The sequence below is a fragment of the Sinohyriopsis cumingii genome, chromosome 7 (genome assembly GCF_028554795.1).
Source record: "Sinohyriopsis cumingii isolate HCF-2022 chromosome 7, ASM2855479v2, whole genome shotgun sequence".
Classification (NCBI taxonomy): Eukaryota; Metazoa; Mollusca; class Bivalvia; order Unionida; family Unionidae; genus Sinohyriopsis; species Sinohyriopsis cumingii.
In genome coordinates, this window is record NC_142967.1 from 31721177 (window position 1) to 31744062 (window position 22886).

The following is a 22886-nucleotide window of genomic DNA, read 5'->3' on the forward strand; positions in this document are numbered from 1 at the left end:
GAACACTTGATTTATCATAAAAAAATTAAATTCACTAAATTGCATAGATGAATAAAACAGCTGTTTTCCATGTGATTCAGTTAATCACACACTACAGGAATAATTAAAAAGAAAAACTGCTTTAATTGTGTATTATCAGTATATATCACATATTGGAAGTTGTAGGTCATGATATGTATCAGATATTGAAAGTTGTGTATCGCAATATGTATCACATTAACAGGTGTGTATTGTGATATGTATCACATATTGAAAGTTGTGTATCGCAATATGTATCACATTAACAGGTGTGTATTGTGATATGTATCACATATTGAAAGTTGTGTATCGCAATATGTATCACATTAACAGGTGTGTATTGTGATATGTATCACATATTGAAAGTTGTGTATCGCAGTATGTATCATATATTGGAAGGTGTGTATCACGATATGTTTCTCATATTGACAGTTGTTTATCATATGTGTAACATATTGGAAGGTGTGTATCACAATATGCATCACATATTGAATGGTGTGTATTGTGATATGTGTAACATATTGGAAGTTGTGTATCGTGATATGTATCACATATTGAAAGGTGTGTGTTGTGATATGTGTAACATATTGGAAGTTGTGTGTCACATATTCAGAGATGTACCCAGGATATGCAGTCGCATGATTCACGCAAAATTTTTATGAATTTGTGCACTTGGAAAGTGGTGATGTGCAAGAATGCTCGCAAATTAATTTAAAGTCGTGCATGTGAAACTGTACTCTGCGCAGTATTCAGCTTTATTCAACTGTTCACCCTTAAAGTACTTGTAGAAATGGTAAAAATATTGAAGCGCTTGTTGTGACGTGTATTTTGTTGTAATTTTTGACATATCTAGTTTCTTTGACTTAGCACGATGGCATTTTTCTAAGTGTGATTGGCACATTGGGCCCTATAACAAGCATTGTGTCAAAGCTTGAACCTTGCATAAAGGAAGTTTTACAAATGCATGTTTATGATTCGGGCTATCGAGCAGACCCAAAATAGCCAATTCCCAGTGTTGTTCATCTATAGATGACGATTTAGCTCGACAAATGCAGGCTGATCATATTAATGAAGGCAATTGTTTTTATTTTAAAGTCAGGAAGTATATCAGATTATATGAGCAGGGAAAGTATTGAAGGAGATGCTAGTGAGTTATTTTGAACCCAAAAATGGCATTAAATTTGAATCCGATATACATGCTGGATGGACCCAAACAGATGTCAACCTCTCATTTCAGCTGTATTTTGAGATTAAATGTAGAAAAGGCTGACAAGCCATATTAAAATACACACAGTTTAAAAGTGTTTATTTTGAACCCAAAAATGGCATTAAATTTAAATCTGATATACATGCTGGATGAACCCAAACAGATGTCAACCTCTCATTTCAGCTGTATTTTGAGATTAAATGTAGAAAAGGCTGACAAGCCATATTAAAATACACACAGTTTAAAAGTAGAGTGCATTTTTTGTTTTTTATCTTTTTCTAGTCACAGTTTAGCCCAGCAGGATCATGTGATACAAAACAATATAGCCCTATAATATAAAGGTGACAATAAATCTAATAAATAAGAATCTAAAAATGAAATTAAAAAGGAAAGGTATTTATTTGATTAAAATACCTCTGTTTGAACAAGTATACTATAACATTAATGGACTTAAAATCCTATTACAGCATTATGGAATAGTAAATCTATCATAGTAGTGAGTAGATTGCTAAGTCAAGAAAGACTTTGGCAGAGCTTATGTTAGTGAAAAATCCCTGTGAGCTGTGAAAAGGTGTTCTGTGTATAAAACAATATTCATACACAGATATGAAACTAATTAAGCTGAGAAGCAATTAACAGATTAATACTTAAACAACTAGGGGCAACATCTTTTAAAGATTTTTATTTAATAGGGATCTTGCAGAGTGGATAAAGAAAAAAGAGAGATTGCTATTGAAGTGTTATGTAAATAATGAAATTTGCTGTTTCCTCCTCCCCTCAATTTTGTTCTACTCCCCACTTATTTTTGGGACAAGGGGGGAAACCCCTTATGATAAAATCCTGGGAACATCTCTGCATATTGGAAGTTGTGTATCATGACACGCCACATATTGGAAGTTGCATATCATGATAATGTGTCACATATTGGAAGTTGTGTATTGTGTCACATATTGGAAGTTGTCTCATGATATGTGTCACATATTGGAAGTTGCATATCTTGATATGTGTCACATATTGGAAGTTGCACATCATGATATGTGTCAATATGGTGTAAATCATGAATTGTATCACATATTGGATGGTGTAAATCATGATTTGTATCACATATTGGATGGTGTAAATCATGATTTGTATGACATATTGGATGGTGTAAATCATGATTTGTATCACATATTGGATGGTGTAAATCATGGTTTGTATCACTTATTGGATGGTGTAAATCATGGTTTGTATCACTTATTGGATGGTGTAAATCATGATTTGTATCAAATATTGGATGGTGTAAATCATGATTTGTGTCAAATATTGGATGGTGTAAATCATGATTTGTATCACATATTGGATGGTGTAAATCATGAATTGTATCACATATTGGATGGTGTAAATCATGATTTGTATCACATATTGGATGGTGTAAATCATGATTTGTATCACATATTGGATGGTGTAAATCATGATTTGTGTCACATATTGGATGGTGTAAATCATCATTTGTATCACATATTGGATGGTGTAAATCATGATTTGTATCACTTATTGGATGGTGTAAATCATGATTTGTATCACATATTGGATGGTGTAAATCATGATTTGTATCACTTATTGGATGGTGTAAATCATTTGTATCACATATTGGATGGTGTAAATCATGATTTGTATCACATATTGGATGGTGTAAATCATGGTTTGTATCACTTATTGGATGGTGTAAATCATGATTTGTGTCACATATTGGATGGTGTAAATCATGATTTGTATCACATATTGGATGGTGTAAATCATGATTTGTGTCATATTGGATAGTGTAAATCATGATTTGTGTCACATATTGGATAGTGTAAATCATGATTTGTATCACATATTGGATGGTGTAAATCATGATTTGTATCACATATTGGATGGTGTAAATCATGATTTGTATGACATATTGGATGGTGTAAATCATGATTTGTATTACATATTGGATGGTGTAAATCATGGTTTGTATCACTTATTGGATGGTGTAAATCATGATTTGTGTCAAATATTGGATGGTGTAAATCATGATTTGTATCACATATTGGATGGTGTAAATCATGATTTGTATGACATATTGGATGGTGTAAATCATGATTTGTATCACATATTGGATGGTGTAAATCATGGTTTGTATCACTTATTGGATGGTGTAAATCATGATTTGTGTCAAATATTGGATGGTGTAAATCATGATTTGAATCACATATTGGATGGTGTAAATCATGATTTGTATCACTTATTGGATGGTGTAAATCATTTGTATCACATATTGGATGGTGTAAATCATGATTTGTATCACATATTGGATGGTGTAAATCATGATTTGTATCACTTATTGGATGGTGTAAATCATGATTTGTATTACATATTGGATGGTGTAAATCATGATTTGTGTCACATATTGGATAGTGTAAATCATGATTTGTATCACATATTGGATGGTGTAAATCATGATTTGTATCACATATTGGATGGTGTAAATCATGATTTGTATGACATATTGGATGGTGTAAATCATGATTTGTATCACATATTGGATGGTGTAAATCATGGTTTGTATCACTTATTGGATGGTGTAAATCATGATTTGTGTCAAATATTGGATGGTGTAAATCATGATTTGAATCACATATTGGATGGTGTAAATCATGAATTGTATCACTTATTGGATGGTGTAAATCATGAATTGTATCACATATTGGATGGTGTAAATCATGGTTTGTATCACATATTGGATGGTGTAAATCATGGTTTGTATCACTTATTGGATGGTGTAAATCATGATTTGTATCACATATTGGATGGTGTAAATCATGATTTGTGTCACATATTGGATGGTGTAAATCATGATTTGTATCACTTATTGGATGGTGTAAATCATTTGTATCACATATTGGATGGTGTAAATCATGATTTGTATCACATATTGGATGGTGTAAATCATGATTTGTATCACTTATTGGATGGTGTAAATCATGATTTGTATGACATATTGGATGGTGTAAATCATGATTTGTGTCACATATTGGATGGTGTAAATCATGATTTGTATCACATATTGGATGGTGTAAATCATGATTTGTGTCACATATTGGATAGTGTAAATCATGATTTGTATCACATATTGGATGGTGTAAATCATGATTTGTATCACATATTGGATGGTGTAAATCATGATTTGTATGACATATTGGATGGTGTAAATCATGATTTGTATGACATATTGGATGGTGTAAATCATGATTTGTATCACATATTGGATGGTGTAAATCATGATTTGTATGACATATTGGATGGTGTAAATCATGATTTGTATCACATATTGGATGGTGTAAATCATGGTTTGTATCACTTATTGGATGGTGTAAATCATGATTTGTGTCAAATATTGGATGGTGTAAATCATGATTTGAATCACATATTGGATGGTGTAAATCATGATTTGTATCACATATTGGATGGTGTAAATCATGATTTGTATCAAATATTGGATGGTGTAAATCATGATTTGTGTCAAATATTGGATGGTGTAAATCATGATTTGTTCACATATTGGATGGTGTAAATCATGAATTGTATCACTTATTGGATGGTGTAAATCATGATTTGTATCACATATTGGATGGTGTAAATCATGGTTTGTATCACTTATTGGATGGTGTAAAACATGATTTGTGTCACATATTGGATAGTGTAAATCATGATTTGTATCACATATTGGATGGTGTAAATCATGATTTGTATCACATATTGGATGGTGTAAATCATGATTTGTATCACATATTGGATGGTGTAAATCATGATTTGTATCACATATTGGATGGTGTAAATCATGATTTGTATCACTTATTGGATGGTGTAAATCATGATTTGTGTCAAATATTGGATGGTGTAAATCATGATTTGAATCACATATTGGATGGTGTAAATCATGATTTGTATCACATATTGGATGGTGTAAATCATGATTTGTATCACATATTGGATGGTGTAAATCATGATTTGTGTCACATATTGGATGGTGTAAATCATGATTTGTATCACATATTGGATGGTGTAAATCATGATTTGTATCACTTATTGGATGGTGTAAATCATGATTTGTATCACATATTGGATGGTGTAAATCATGATTTGTATCACTTATTGGATGGTGTAAATCATGATTTGTGTCAAATATTGGATGGTGTAAATCATGATTTGAATCACATATTGGATGGTGTAAATCATGATTTGTATCACATATTGGATGGTGTAAATCATGATTTGTATCAAATATTGGATGGTGTAAATCATGATTTGTGTCAAATATTGGATGGTGTAAATCATGATTTGTTCACATATTGGATGGTGTAAATCATGAATTGTATCACTTATTGGATGGTGTAAATCATGATTTGTATCACATATTGGATGGTGTAAATCATGGTTTGTATCACTTATTGGATGGTGTAAAACATGATTTGTGTCACATATTGGATAGTGTAAATCATGATTTGTATCACATATTGGATGGTGTAAATCATGATTTGTATCACATATTGGATGGTGTAAATCATGATTTGTATCACATATTGGATGGTGTAAATCATGATTTGTATCACATATTGGATGGTGTAAATCATGGTTTGTATCACTTATTGGATGGTGTAAATCATGATTTGTGTCAAATATTGGATGGTGTAAATCATGATTTGAATCACATATTGGATGGTGTAAATCATGATTTGTATGACATATTGGATGGTGTAAATCATGATTTGTATCACATATTGGATGGTGTAAATCATGATTTGTGTCACATATTGGATGGTGTAAATCATGATTTGTATCACATATTGGATGGTGTAAATCATTTGTATCACTTATTGGATGGTGTAAATCATGATTTGTATCACATATTGGATGGTGTAAATCATGATTTGTTCACATATTGGATGGTGTAAATCATTTGTATCACATATTGGATGGTGTAAATCATGATTTGTATCACATATTGGATGGTGTAAATCATGATTTGTATCACTTATTGGATGGTGTAAATCATGATTTGTATGACATATTGGATGGTGTAAATCATGATTTGTGTCACATATTGGATGGTGTAAATCATGATTTGTATCACATATTGGATGGTGTAAATCATGATTTGTATCACATATTGGATGGTGTAAATCATGATTTGTATCACATATTGGATGGTGTAAATCATGGTTTGTATCACTTATTGGATGGTGTAAATCATGATTTGTGTCAAATATTGGATGGTGTAAATCATGATTTGAATCACATATTGGATGGTGTAAATCATGATTTGTATGACATATTGGATGGTGTAAATCATGATTTGTTTCACATATTGGATGGTGTAAATCATGATTTGTGTCAAATATTGGATGGTGTAAATCATGATTTGTATCACATATTGGATGGTGTAAATCATGAATTGTATCACTTATTGGATGGTGTAAATCATGAATTGTATCACATATTGGATGGTGTAAATCATGATTTGTATCACATATTGGATGGTGTAAATCATGGTTTGTATCACTTATTGGATGGTGTAAATCATGATTTGTATGACATATTGGATGGTGTAAATCATGATTTGTGTCACATATTGGATGGTGTAAATCATGATTTGTATCACATATTGGATGGTGTAAATCATGATTTGTATCACTTATTGGATGGTGTAAATCATGATTTGTATCACATATTGGATGGTGTAAATCATGATTTGTATCACTTATTGGATGGTGTAAATCATTTGTATCACATATTGGATGGTGTAAATCATGATTTGTGTCACATATTGGATGGTGTAAATCATGATTTGTATCACTTATTGGATGGTGTAAATCATGATTTGTATGACATATTGGATGGTGTAAATCATGATTTGTGTCACATATTGGATGGTGTAAATCATGATTTATATCACATATTGGATGGTGTAAATCATGATTTGTATCACTTATTGGATGGTGTAAATCATGATTTGTATGACATATTGTATGGTGTAAATCATGATTTGTGTCACATATTGGATGGTGTAAATCGTGATTTGTGTCACATATTGGATGGTGTAAATCATGATTTGTGTCACATATTGGATGGTGTAAATCATGATTTGTGTCACATATTGGATGGTGTAAATCATGATTTGTATCACATCGGAAGTAGTATAATATTTTGTAATTATTAGTGCCAGTATGTCCCAGATCTTTCATCGTGGATAGTTGGCGGGTATTAAGTTTTAACAGTGTAGATAATTATGCTTTTTTTTGCTGCAGAATTATTTTTCTAATATAACCCTCAACCATTTGAAAATTAAGAAAATATATATTACCTCCATCAGTGAAGATTACTGTTTTATCTTGAATATACAAGATATTGAATTTCTTTGATTTGAAATAGTTATCAGAAGATATATAGATTTGTATTCATCTGTACACAAACTGCATTAAAATTATAAAGCAAATCAATACTAAATTTTGTACTAATTTTTTTTTTGTCTACCATGTTTAGCTTCCTTGTTGAAAAGACTTGAATGACAGTTATGCTAGAAAACAACATTCTGCAGAACTTTTGTGTTCTTTTACACATACCAAGTTGTCACATCTTTTAAACTCACTACTTTATAACATCTTTTCATGAAGGAGATTATATAATGCAATTTTTTTCCCTTTTTTTTCAGACACTTGTTTTTGAACTCGGCGGGTAGAGTAGACGTGGAGAAAATACAGTCTCTAACAGAAACAGTGCACTCAAAGTTAAAGGTTTTAGTCTTCCTCCAAATCATAGGGTTTTTAGGAGTCATTTCCCTCCACTAATATTGAAAGATGGAGAGGAGTTATGTCCAGCTGTTCCATTTGTATGTCATGGGCACCTGTACATCACAATTATGTTTCTACATGAAAACTTTGGACAGATTTTATCATTATAAGGCGTAATATTAAAAAGGCCTATGTCAGAATCAGATTGTGTACAAAGCCTATTATTAAGATAACCAGATTGTTGTTATCGCTACTTCCGAACACAAAGTCATATTGAAATGGGGTTTTCACTCTTAGACTGCTTATGATGTCTAGTTGGTTCGGAATTAAACTGGTACTGTATGGATATAGTGGTAGTCATCTTTAAAAGCTTGTTATTGCTACAACCCCAGAATGAATGGTCATATCAACATGAGGTTTTCACTGAATGACTTCTTATAATGTCTAGTTGGTCCTAACTAAAAAATGGTGCCAGTCTGAAAGCCAATATAGCTATGATGCCAGCCATCGTGAAAATCTTGTTATTCCCACTTCTTTTGAATGGAGAGGTCATGTCTGCAAGAGGTTTTCATCAGAAAACTTTTTATTTGTCTAGTTGTGCTGATCTAATATCCATCTTAAAAACTTGTTGCTATTTGTTCTAGATGGATGTCATCGACATTAGGTTTTCACCTTAAGGCTTCTTTTGATGTTTCTTAGGTACTAAATGAAAATGGACTTGTTAATCTGGACTTCTCCTAAACATATGGTCATATGAAAATGGGGATTTCACCAGAATAATCATGATATCTATTTGGTCCTGAAAGAAAATGGACTTGTTTAGCTGGACTTATCCTAAAATTATGGTCATATCAAAATGGGGTTTTCATGAGAATAATCATGATATCTATTTGGTCCTGAATGAAAATGGTTCATATACGTCTTCTGTTATGACTCTAGGTCTTAAAATATGTGACAGAAAGAAGCAAAACCAACATGTTCAGTTCAGTCAACATATAATATATTTCTCCAAGTTACAAAGTGAAAATTTAAGAGATACTTATAATATTGTGAATTAAATCCCAAATAATTATAAATGTTGCATCACAAGTCCAGAAGTAGAGAATGTTCCAGATGAGTTGCAATAGTGTTGAATGTCCTGATGTACCATGATGATGCAATCAAAAATGCCTTTGAGTTCTCAATAATTCCAGAAGAATGTGTTAGTCTAGGAATCAATGAGCACTTGGTAATTACAGCGGATGATTTACAGAAAAAAATTCCTTCCCAATTATGTGTGAACACATCTGTAAATGATTCCACAGACTGATCTTTAAACAGGAAAGAATAATTTGTTTACCAAATCTGTTTATCCATATCTCACATGACCTATGTCACAGTAGCATTTCTCTTATGTATACAGTCTCTGATCACATTAACATTAGGAATATAAGCCCTTCTTCTCGAATCTAGCCCTCTCAAAGGTGATAATTTGTCTTGCAGCCTCTAAAATATAGGCAAAGGGCAATAACTCTTGCTCATTACTCCCCTTTTGCCACACACAGGTGGCGTTAGTTAGCGCTTTCGCTGTGAACTGGACAGAGGTAGTTCACTCCACCTCCTGAAAACCATTTGGATTTGGTGTTATATTTATCCATCCTTTGATGATTACTTCTTTTTCAGATTTATTATATCTTATTCTACAGGTGGTATGCTTAATTTTTAAAATTTCGACATTATTTATGTGAATTATCTCTGCATTACCTGACCACATAGTTCTCATGGCTATATTGTAATAGGCAAAAAAAATGTTTTTGTACTTTGTGTTTGCGCATACCGTCTATTTATTTAACACACCCCTAACATAGTGGGTGTCTCTGACATGGTTAACATGGTTTATTATTATTATTATTATTATTGTTATTATTTCTTTCTCATTTCTGAACATAAAAATGATGAAGTGTATTAAGCGCAAAGAATTGAAGGCCAGCATGGATTCACATGATCCAAATGTTCATCATCAGCTAAACGCAGCACATTGGTCAGATACTACATGTATGACAGTGCTAAGGAAAAGTTCAAAGAATAAGGAACGATGGGGGAAAATCAGTGTGAGAGTACCGAGATATTGAGTATCCCTTAATATAACAAGTGTCTCCTTTTCTTAATGTTGTTAAGTATTATTATTTTTTCTTTCTTTATTTCTTTGTCAAATTGGAACATAACAATGATGACAAAATGATCATTTGGCACAAGAGGTATGACAGTTATTCAGTTCTGGCCAACTTTTCCTGTCTTTCAGTCTTCTGTCCTAGCTGAGAATGTTGACACTACAGGGGAAGAATTTCCACCCAACTCTAAGCAGCCCAGTGGGCACAAGTTCCCTCGCATGGCCTTAGGGCCTCTCAGTCTGGGCACATGGGGTTTATCAATGGATGGAATGAGTTGCAGTCTGTTTTAGCTGCAAAGGTCATACAGATATTGAGAGGCCAGAAGTGCAAAATGATTCTGATTGCCTCTCTGCACTGGGACATATCCTGGATCAATTATCTGCATAACCTTGTGATAGATACACTCAGGTAGATCCCAGCCAGGCTGAATCTTCTCAAACAGCCTCAGACCCACTTGTTCCATTCTTGTCTGGAACGCCTTCTCCTTCATACTTGCCTTGCAGCAAAAACATCTGAACCCATCAGTCGTGAAAAGAATTGCATGACCTTGACAGCCCTCCACTTTAAAGGCCTGCGAGGGGAAATGGTGTGTTTTCAGGGACTGGTGCAAAATCCAAAACATTGTCCCTTTGGCTATCTCATTCTCACAAGTAGCTAACTTTATCCTTGGGCTGTTTGAAGGGAAAAAGTTGGCTACGATTAAAATTAAGACCTAAAGTAGAATGTTCCATCATATGGCAGGAAGGATCTTGGTCATAACAAAGACCTGTCTGATTTGTTGTCCTACTTTGACTTACACAGGCCTAAGTCACTCATTTTGTTTCCCAAATTTTTCATGGGTTCTGACTTTGCTGAATGTAAACAAGTTTGAGCCTTTTGCCAGGACCTCACTGAAGCTCATTTCATACAAAACCCGTTTCCAGAATGTGTTAGCTTTGGCATGCAGAGTTGGCGAATTACATGCCTCTTTCGGTTGACCCCACATTCCTTCAGTTTTGATCAGATGGTTCAGAAAAATCCTTCTGTTGGAACCTAGTTTCGTTGCCAAGAACAGGTTACCTTCTGTGGGCAATCAGAAATTCAACATACATCCTGTCTGCTTTATTGAATATCCCAAGAGGTTTTCAGACAGGATCTGGTATGTGCACTCTTACTTTACATGGTTGATGTGGGTAGTATGTACAGTGTACTCTGACTTGTCACCAGAATATTTACAGTGTACTCTGACTTGTCACTAGAACAGAACCATCTCATGAACATCTCTGATCATGAAATAAGAGCAATCTCTACAAGCCTTTTCTATGATTGTAATGTTTCTATCGAAGATATTGTTGAGGCATTTGGTTGGCATGCACAGTCCACCTTCTTGAGTTTTTATCTCCAGGCCTGGCTCCACACAACACACTCTGGATCTGATAGGCCTGGTCTCAGTTGTACAAGTGGCTACCAGACCCAGCTGACATTAGCACAACCTCTGGACAAATACTCGGCAGAGCTTTTGCTGGATTTCCCCAAGACTTTTTGAGGTGTAAGAAGATCTCATTATTTCTTCTTTCTCGACATAATCCACATGACCTCTGGTTGTGCTCACAAAAATGTTGGTCAGTCTTCATATGGGGAATTCAATATTTTCCTCTCAGATGTTACCTGGGGAGTTGGTCAGTCTTCATATGGGGAATTCAATATTTTCCTCTCAGATGTTACCTGGGTGCTCAACTTAACCTCCATCTATTCTCCTAATTTTTAATGTGATTGGGGAACGTATTCAAAGGAGAAAGCAAAATTTTTAATAAATTATGTGTCTCCTAGAATACTTACTAGAACAAATTACTTAAATACCCTCTTAGACTCCCCGGAATGCAAGCATCCTTTTACACAATATTCCACTCAGCTTCAAACTATCAGTAACTGATGGCAGCAAAGGGAGATAATATGCAAGAGTCGTTGCCCTTTGTTTATATTTTATTGACAGCAAGAAAAATTTTCGCCTTTGGGTGGTAGTAGAGCTTATATTCCTAACATTAATGTGATTGGGTAATTATTCTTGGACAAACTTAATTTACAAAAAAATTTCTTTTCTGGAAAATTAATAGAAAATTCCGCTTACAAAATTTCACTAACCTGTCAAAAAGCTAGGTTAGGCTGCAAACTCAAATTTGAGTAAACTTCTTGTTTACTACTTACATTGATGATCAAAAGCAATCAGGTATGCAAAAACTATCTGCAACCCTTAGTCATGGACAAAAGTCAAAACACAGTATAAATGAAATATACAAAATACTACTAATATTGCCAACTTGTTCTTACAACATCTTCCAAATGAAAGTCATGTCAACATTTTGTTTTCACCAGAAAACTAATTATGATATCTAGTTAGCCCAGAATAAAAATGGTCTAACCTCTGACCTCAAATATGGCTCGAGTCACAGTCATATTGGAAATTTTCTTGCTGTTAGATGGTAAGGGATTCTTTTATATGGTGTCTAGTTGGTCCAGATGATGCTAATCTGACATTAAATATGGCCACCCTGGCAACCACAGACCTGTCAGCTCTTACAATTTTGCCGCAAGTCTTATGAAAATTACTCTTAAAATATGGACTTAAGCATACAAACAAAACTCCTGGAAAATGATCATTGCCGAAAAATCCAGATAATTGGTTCGTCCATGTCTTCTTTGGATCTGGGTTTCGTCTTAGAATTAGTGAAATTGTTCAGGGAACCAGACTAACTTTACAGCAGCACCCAGATGCTTTAAAATGCACCTTTATTTGTTCGTGCGAAGCATCTACAAGATCAAACTGTTGTTTAAATTTTTTTTTTAATGGTGTCCTGAAAGCGATTCATATTTAAGATGAAAGGGAAATAAGCTTCTGGAAACGTGTTAATAATCAACAGAGAAGAATAAAAACTGCCTTGTTGAGATGGACTTGTCAGGTGATGGTTCTATCAGTACAGGATTTTCACTAAATGGCTTCTTATGACATTTGGTTGGTCTTCAATGAAAATGGTGCCACACAGACATCCCTTATAGCTGCCATAATGAACATAATGAAAAATTTTTCACCAGTTCTCCAAAATGGATGGTCATATTGGCACCAAAAGTCTTCTAATGGTGCCTAAATGAAAATGTTGCCAATCTGACATCCAGTATGTCTACCACAGCAGCTAATTTGAAAATGTTGTTATCACTGAAGAATATCAGAGATGGTATCAACACTCAGCAGTTAAAAGAAAGAAAGGGTCTTTGTTATCACTGAAGAATATCAGAGATGGTATCAACACTCAGCAGTTAAAAGAAAGAAAGGGTCTTTCCTTTAATTTCAGGAAATTCTTTTTGTACCATAGAGTGTCTGTCCCTTTGAAGGACTCTTGTTTTAAAATTGGAGTTCGATACATTGATTTCAATGAAGTTTATCTTGCCAATGAATTGTAGCAACTCCCATGAAACAAACTTGTTTAGGAAATGTAGCAAAATTTACCCATCAACTCCCATGATTCTAGCTCTAGTTAACTTTATTTAATAACTTTATTTATTTAACTTTTTTTTTATTGAAAGGAACAGAATGTTAACACTTCAGACATGAAGTTTGAGCTTGATATACTTGCTAAAATACTTTAGAATACAAGACCCTAACTTTGTTAAGTTCCAAGATCTTGAAATTTTGACAGTCTGAAAGCGTACAAAGAATAAAGTTAAAATCGTTGAGCTCTCTGAACTTTTCTTATTTTTGGTTCATCTCATTTCCTGCCTAATTTTAATAATATGAATGTATTCCAAGAATCAAAATTTTCTTTTGGGACTGTGAACTTGTGCTGGAAATTCTTGCTCAAAAGCTTTGGGAAACATCTTGTGTTCTTTGGCCCTGCTTCTCTCTGAATCAGTATTTGTCTATCTTGATAGTTTATTAACATCCAAGACCTTGAATGTGCTGTCAGATTTAGGTCTTGTAAAATAAACATGTTTACATTAGTAATTATTTCTACGATGAATTCAGTAACTCAAATATTTAAGCACAGCTGCCAACCTTCACGATTTTGTCGTGAATTTCACGACTTTTTCGGCAATTCATGGATTCGTGCCGCATGCACAAAAAAAACAATTTGCCCAATTCTCAACTATTTTAAATCTTTAATAAAATAACCAATTTCCCGTTAAGCTCTAGTCTTGATATTGGCAGTTGCTGAAACAGTCCGGTACTGCTGGTCACGATATTAGTGCAACTAGAGCTGATTGATACAGTTGGCCCGGTAGCAAGCTTTTTAGCGTATTTTAATCTATATGTATAAAAGTAGTTTTACAAATGTTTTTGAGAGAAACTGAGGTCTAACCGGAATTTTGCTCTGCGCATGCGCCACAAATACTGATTTGAGTTGCCATTTGGCACCGCATCTTGAAAATGTCTTCACCAACAAGGAAAAAGAAATGTATTGCACAAAAAGTGAAGTTTAGTTTGGAATGTACCAAAAATTGGCTGTGCATTCAGCCATCAAACACCGATATACATCATGCTTTTTGCACGCAGTGTGCCACAAATTTTAGCATTGGTCATGGTGGGAGAGAAGAGTTGAGGAAGCACATTAATTGCAAAAAGCGCATAGAGGTTGGGAAAATTAAGAACTCGCAGCAGATTTCAGCTCTCGACAGAAGACCTGCAAGCTACCAATGCTGAAGCATTGTTTGCGAGTTTTCTTGTTGAACACAATCTACCTTTATCAGCTGGAGACCATGCTAAACATTTGTTCCGACAAATATTCCTTGACTCGAAGATCACTTCACGAATTCATGTGAAAATTCACTAATTTTTATCCCTATTTTCACTAATTGTGATCCTGGAGGGTTGGCAGCTATGTTTGAGTATACTGCCCATGATTATGTTGTTTGGCACATCTTTTATGATGATGGCATTTTACATTGACATCATAAATTTGAAGTGTTTTGCATCGGATTTGGTCGGTTGTGAACTTTGATCAAAACTGTGTCATAACTTTAAGAACATATAATACAGAATTATTAATTTGGCTTAACTATGTCTGACAAAAAAAGCCCATTTTAAACCAGGTATTTCAGTAGCCAGAACTTTACAGTTTTAAGTTTTCATATAAAGTCAGTTGTTTGCAATGGATCATGGATAAAGTATTTGCTCATATTAACTAAACTTGATGCAGTGTCATTGAAAATCTATCATTTTTAAAATTGTTAAGAATACACCAGTTGGAGCAACCCCACATCTTGATTAAAAATCAGTATTTTTATTGATGAACACAAGAATTAGACCATAACATTCATTTCAACAACTGTTCATGCAGACTTCTACTTTATAATTTTTACCTAAAATTTGTAAATATCCTACCCTGGTATTTTTGGACATTTTTTACCTTTTTTTTTTTGTAGGTGCTAGCGGAAGCTGTTAGTGACAGTGAGCACAGATTGACAAAATTGCAGAACGAAGTTGATCAGTACAGAGAGAAGATTCAGCAGAAATCAGCATCATCAGAGGAAGAAGACAAAGGTACCAACACTGAAAAAGTGAATGTTCTGGTTTATTCTCTTCTAACAAAAATGGCACAGACAGAAGATTTTTTATCCCCAAGATATATAATAGGGAATATAGATATCTGTATGTCTGTCCATTTGTTTCTGTCTATCACTCAGATATATAATAGGAAGTATAGCTATCTGTATGTTAGTCCATCTGTTTCTGTCTGTCTATCCCCCAGACATGTGATAGGGAATATAGATATCTGTATGTCAGTCCATCTGTTTCTGTCTGTCTATCCCCCAGACATGTGATAGGGAATATAGCTATCTGTATGTTAGTCCATCTGTTTCTGTCTGGCTATCCCCCAGACATGTAATAGGTAATATAGCTATCTGTATGTCAGTCCATCTGTTTCTGTCTGTCTATCCCCCAGACATGTAATAGGGAATATAGCTATCTGTATGTCAGTCCATCTGTTTCTGTCTGTCTATCCCTCAGACATGTAATAGGGAATATAACTATCTGTATGTCAGTCCATCTGTTTCTGTCTATCCCCCAGACATGTGATAGGGAATATAGCTATCTGTATGTTAGTCCATCTGTTTCTGTCTGTCTATCCCCCAGACATGTAATAGGGAATATAATATCTGTATGTCAGTCCATCTGTTTCTGTCTGTCTATCCCTCAGACATGTAATAGGGAATATAGATATTTGTATGTTAGTCCATCTGTTTCTGTCTGTCTATCCCCCCAGACATGTAATAGGGAATATAGATACTTGTATGTCAGTCCATCTGTTTCTGTCTGGCTATCCCCCAGACATGTAATAGGGAATATAGATATATGTATGTCAGTCCATCTGTTTCTGTCTATCCCCCAGACATGTAATAGGGAATATAGATATATGTATGTCAGTCCATCTGTTTCTGTCTGTCTATCCCCATATATGTAATAGGGAATATAGCTATTTGTATGTCAGTCCATCTGTTTCTGTCTGTCTATCCCCAGATATGTAATAGGGAATATAGCTATTTGTATGTCAGTCCATCTGTTTCTGTCTGTCTATCCCCAGATATGTAATAGGGAATATAGCTATTTGTATGTCAGTCCATCTGTTTTTATCTGGCTATTCCTCAGATATGTAATAAGGAATATAGCTATCTGTATGTCAGTCCATCTGTTTCTGTTGGTCTATCCCCAGACATGTAATAGGGAATATAGCTATTTGTATGTCAGTCCATCTGTTTTTATCTGTCTATTCCTCAGATATGTAATAGGGAATATAGATATATGTATGTCTGTCCATCTGTTTCTGTCGGTCTATGCCCAGACATGTAATTGGGAATATAGCTATTTGTATGTCAGTCCATCTGTTTTTATCTGGCTATTCCTCAGATATGTAATAGGGAATATAGATATATGGATGTCTGTCCATCTGTTTCTGTCGGTCTAAACATTTTCGTTTTCTGGAGCGTACTTCTCAGACTATTCAGGGTCTCAGTGAAATATTTGGTACACATAGTGGACAAGTAGTTCAGATGTTATGCAGGGTCTCAGTGAAATATTTGGTACACATAGTAGACAGGTAGTTCAGATGTTATGCAGGGTCTCAGTGAAACATTTGGTACACATAGTGGACAGGTAGTTCAGATGTTATGCAGGGTCTCAGTGAAATATTGGTACACATAGTGGACAAGTAGTTCAGATGTTATGCAGGGTCTTGGTGAAACATTTGGTACACATAGTGAACAAGTAGTTCAGACTGCAGGGTCTCAGTGAAATATTGGTACACATAGTGGACAAGTAGTTCAGATGTTATGCAGGGTCTTGGTGAAACATTTGGTACACATAGTGAACAAGTAGTTCAGACTGCAGGGTCTCAGTGAAATATTGGTACACATAGTGGACAAGTAGTTCAGATGTTATGCAGGGTCTTGGTGAAACATTTGGTACACATAGTGAACAAGTAGTTCAGACTGCAGAGTCTCAGTGAAATATTGGTACACATAGTGGACAAGTAGTTCAGATGTTATGCAGGGTCTTGGTGAAATATTTGGTACACATAGTGAACAAGTAGTTCAGACTGCAGGGTCTCAGTGAAATATTGGTACACATAGTGGACAAGTAGTTCAGATGTTATGCAGGGTCTTGGTGAAACATTTGGTACACATAGTGAACAAGTAGTTCAGACTGCAGAGTCTCAGTGAAATATTGGTACACATAGTGGACAAGTAGTTCAAATGTTATGCAGGGTCTTGGTGAAACATTTGGTACACATAGTGAACAAGTAGTTCAGACTGCAGAGTCTCAGTGAAATATTTGGTACACATAGTGGACAAGTAGTTCAAATGTTATGCAGGGTCTTGGTGAAACATTTGGTACACATAGTGAACAAGTAGTTCAGACTGCAGGGTCTCAGTGAAATATTGGTACACATAGTGGACAAGTAGTTCAGATGTTATGCAGGGTCTTGGTGAAACATTTGGTACACATAGTGAACAAGTAGTTCAGACTGCAGAGTCTCAGTGAAATATTTGGTACACATAGTGGACAAGTAGTTCAAATGTTATGCAGGGTCTTGGTGAAACATTTGGTACACATAGTGGACAGGTAGTTTAGATGTTATGCAGGGTCTCAGTGAAATATTTGGTACACATAGTGGACAAGTAGTTCAGAAGTTATGCAGGGTCTTGGTGAAATATTTGGTACACATAGTGGACAAGTAGTTCAAATGTTATGCAGGGTCTCAGTGAAACATTTGGTACACATAGTGGACAAGTAGTTCAGATGTTATGCAGGGTCTTGGTGAAATATTTGGTACACATAGTGGACAAGTAGTTCAAATGTTATGCAGGGTCTCAGTGAAACATTTGGTACACATAGTGGACAGGTAGTTCAGATGTTATGCAGGGTCTCAGTGAAATATTTGGTACACATAGTGGACAAGTAGTTCAGATGTTATGCAGGGTCTTGGTGAAACATTTGGTACACATAGTGGACAAGTAGTTCAAATGTTATGCAGGGTCTCAGTGAAACATTTGGTACACATAGTGGACAGGTAGTTCAGATGTTATGCAGGGTCTTGGTGAAATATTTGGTACACATAGTGGACAAGTAGTTCAGATGTTATGCAGGGTCTTGGTGAAATATTTGGTACACATAGTGAACAAGTAGTTCAGACTGCAGGGTCTCAGTGAAATATTTGGTACACATAGTGGACAAGTAGTTCAAATGTTATGCAGGGTCTTGGTGAAACATTTGGTACACATAGTGAACAAGTAGTTCAGACTGCAGAGTCTCAGTGAAATATTGGTACACATAGTGGACAAGTAGTTCAGATGTTATGCAGGGTCTTGGTGAAACATTTGGTACACATAGTGAACAAGTAGTTCAGACTGCAGAGTCTCAGTGAAATATTTGGTACACATAGTGGACAAGTAGTTCAAATGTTATGCAGGGTCTTGGTGAAACATTTGGTACACATAGTGGACAAGTAGTTCAAATGTTATGCAGGGTCTTGGTGAAACATTTGGTACACATAGTGGACAGGTAGTTTAGATGTTATGCAGGGTCTTGGTGAAATATTTGGTACACATAGTGAACAAGTAGTTCAGACTGCAGGGTCTCAGTGAAATATTTGGTACACATAGTGGACAGGTAGTTCAAATGTTATGCAGGGTCTTGGTGAAATATTTGGTACACATAGTGAACAAGTAGTTCAGACTGCAGAGTCTCAGTGAAATATTGGTACACATAGTGGACAAGTAGTTCAGATGTTATGCAGGGTCTTGGTGAAACATTTGGCACACATAGTGAACAAGTAGTTCAGACTGCAGAGTCTCAGTGAAATATTTGGTACACATAGTGGACAAGTAGTTCAAATGTTATGCAGGGTCTTGGTGAAACATTTGGTACACATAGTGGACAAGTAGTTCAAATGTTATGCAGGGTCTTGGTGAAATATTTGGTACACATAGTGGACAAGTAGTTCAAATGTTATGCAGGGTCTTGGTGAAATATTTGGTACACATAGTGAACAAGTAGTTCAGACTGCAGGGTCTCAGTGAAACATTTGGTACACATAGTGGACAAGTAGTTCAAATGTTATGCAGGGTCTTGGTGAAATATTTGGTACACATAGTGGACAAGTAGTTCAAATGTTATGCAGGGTCTTGGTGAAATATTTGGTACACATAGTGAACAAGTAGTTCAGACTGCAGGGTCTCAGTGAAATATTTGGTACACATAGTGGACAAGTAGTTCAAATGTTATGCAGGGTCTTGGTGAAATATTTGGTACACATAGTGAACAAGTAGTTCAGACTGCAGGGTCTCAGTGAAATATTTGGTACACATAGTGGACAGGTAGTTCAGATGTTATGCAGGGTCTCAGTGAAATATTGGTACACATAGTGGACAAGTAGTTTAGATGTTCCTTTTGCTATTCGTAACTCTTTAGATTTAATTTTCATACTTTTGTTCATTTTACTGTCCATCCAACCATTCATTATTCACATTTGTATTTCCAGAGCATAACATTTAAACTGTTCAAGGTATTTCTATGAAACTTTGTACACATATTGAACTAATTGTTTAGGTATGTCTTTTGCTAATTCAGTTTTAGTATTGCTTTTGTGCCTAGAATTTTCTGCATTCAGTATTTAGTACTACCTGTTTATCTCAACATCCTCTGGCCCGAGGTAATACTGTTGACACAAGTACCTGTTGAGATAAGTGTGCGGGGGGGCGGGGGGGGGCTGAGAAAAAAGATCAAAATTTAGGATTGAAGTGACTTTTGCCTGTAATGGATAACCTGTCATCATTGCATAGGATTTACATGTTGAGAAAATAATGGAAATTTTGATTCAAATGAAGACAAAAGACAAAACCAGTTCGAAATACACTATTTTGACAACTTAATTTGTGTTACTTTGTGCTATAAATACCATAATTCATGAATTATACAGTACATGCACATGAAAAATCCACAAATTTGGGTATTGGTCACATGTTACAAAATTCCTGTTTCAGTCACATTATGTAAGAAAACATACAGTGTATAGACACATCTTTAAAAAGAAAAGGTAGTCTCGTTTTATGTCCTTTATCATCCATTATCAACAAGCATGTGTCACTAAGCAGTTAACCATGTCATGCATTGTTGCCAGAAGGGCGTAGCTGTTTAATTGTTACAGTATTGTTCAGTACATGCTACTTGTACTTACATTGGCCTATATTTTGGGCTGCCTCAGTCCTAAGACAACAAATGTAAACTTCTTAATGAGTCTACCAAGGAAAAGAGGCTACTCATAAGTAAATGAAAATCCATCACCAAGACTTGTATGAATTAAGCATATGTAAAACTAGTACTTTCACAAAACACTAACAAATTCCAGAATAGAGTCATTAAGATTATCCTGCAGAAAACGAAACTTGCACAACAATAAATTTGTTATAATCACTAATAACTATGGAAAATACAATACTTAATCAGATTTTGTGCATTTATACAAGTTGGGTGCCAACTTCTTTGATGAGTGGTGCATTGTTTTAACACATTAACCCTGGTGACAACTTTATGAGGCAGGAGATAGTAGTCTACTGCCGAGCTCTGTAGCGTCAATATCATGTATGATGCACTAAAGTGGGTGGTAGATACCAAATAATCTGGAAGTTCTAGTTGCACTGCAATATACAGAGGGAAAAACCTCAATTTTTGGACCCGATTTTTGTGTTTGGATTTTAGATTTTTTGGTCTCAAATCTAAGGCAGACCAGTATGAACTGCAAACACACAGATAAACATTTGCAAAAAGTGGGATAAGATGGGTATTTGAAATAAAGAGTGGTCTCGATAAAAAAATAATGGGTCTGTTAAGCAAAAAAGAAGAAGAAAAAAAGAACTCCAACTTTTACCCTTCTGCTCATGTGCAAGCCAAATAATCAACGAAAAACAATGTTTCTAACACAACTAGGCATTAGGTTATTGGAAAATCACCTGGAAGTTGATGTATTAGGATGTGTTCAAAAATAGCTTTCAAAATGTGTTTCCTACTCGAATTTCAGGCGAAAACAACAAAAACCTCCAGGGGTTAATGTGTTAATAAAAGATTGTAGCTTGCTTGTTTTGATGAAGTGTGCATTTACTATTGAAGTCGCCATGAAAATAAATAAACCTGATAATTTTACACATTTTGTTAGTCCGAATAATGATTTACATGCATGGGGGACACCAAGTGAGGTGCAAAACAAATGACATTTTAGTAATAAATTGATCAACTAATTGATTTTAGGGTCATTAAGGTAAAATGTCATAGACATTGACAGAAGCTAAGCTTTGTGCACAGAAATATTAGTTCTCAGTCTTGTACCTTCACCAACATTAGGATACATCTTACACATAGGGTAACAAAGAAACTTAATGATTTGTGGATCCAAAGGTCAAGGTAACGATGGATAGAAGAAAAATGGTTTTTGTATAATTTTTATTCATGACTATATACCATGTGAAAAGTTTATGGGGGGCTTGCACTTAATCATATAAGTTCAGGTTATTGTACCTCAGAGAAAAGTCGATCACAAGTCTGAACTTGTGTGTATGCATATTACTGAGCTCTTCACATAATCTGTATTTGTAAATGTGTGGTCCCTCAGTCATCCAAGTGTGCATATTTCCATTTATTGTATAAACTAACATCAACTAACTCTGCAAGAGTTAGTTCTCTTTCTTGAACTGTAAAATTTATGAGCCTTGCACTTTTTTTTATCATGTACTATAACACTTGCTCTAACACACAGGCATGGTCAAGCTAATTTCAAATTCTTGTTTACGTTTTTGCTTCAATTTTAAAAAAAGTTTATGATCACAAATACTAAATTATATTTATTTCATATTTTCCTAATCATGGATTACAACCTTTCCTCTGATCCTCAGGCAAGGTCAGGTTCAAGGTCCTTTGAAAGTTAAAATATAATGTAACTGTATTAGGCACAGAGCAGGCAAGACTAATAATTCATTGGAATTAGTTCTTGTGCGTGAATGTGCCTCCATGTGTATGCGTGTGTGTGTATGTGTGTGTGAACTTAACAAATTAGTATCAACTAAAAATAGGCTTACAGTAGTGCATGATTAATGGGCTTGACAGTTTATAATATTTGTTTGTTTGATAAGTTATAAATATGTAAGTGACCTTGTTGATTCAGTTCTTACAAAATTGCAAGTGTGTATGCA

The 22886-nt window shown here is 34.8% G+C and overlaps 1 protein-coding gene across 1 annotated transcript in view; it reads left to right on the forward strand.

Moving 5' to 3' along the window:
* The window catches only part of LOC149794976 (uncharacterized), a 60347-nt gene that overhangs the window by 33632 nt on the left and 3829 nt on the right, over positions 1-22886 (forward strand). The window contains exons 6-7 of the mRNA XM_089964637.1: positions 7947-8028; positions 15570-15687. Of these exons, the coding sequence (XP_089820763.1) occupies positions 7947-8028; positions 15570-15687 (200 nt within the window). The remainder of the gene's footprint in view (positions 1-7946; positions 8029-15569; positions 15688-22886) is intronic.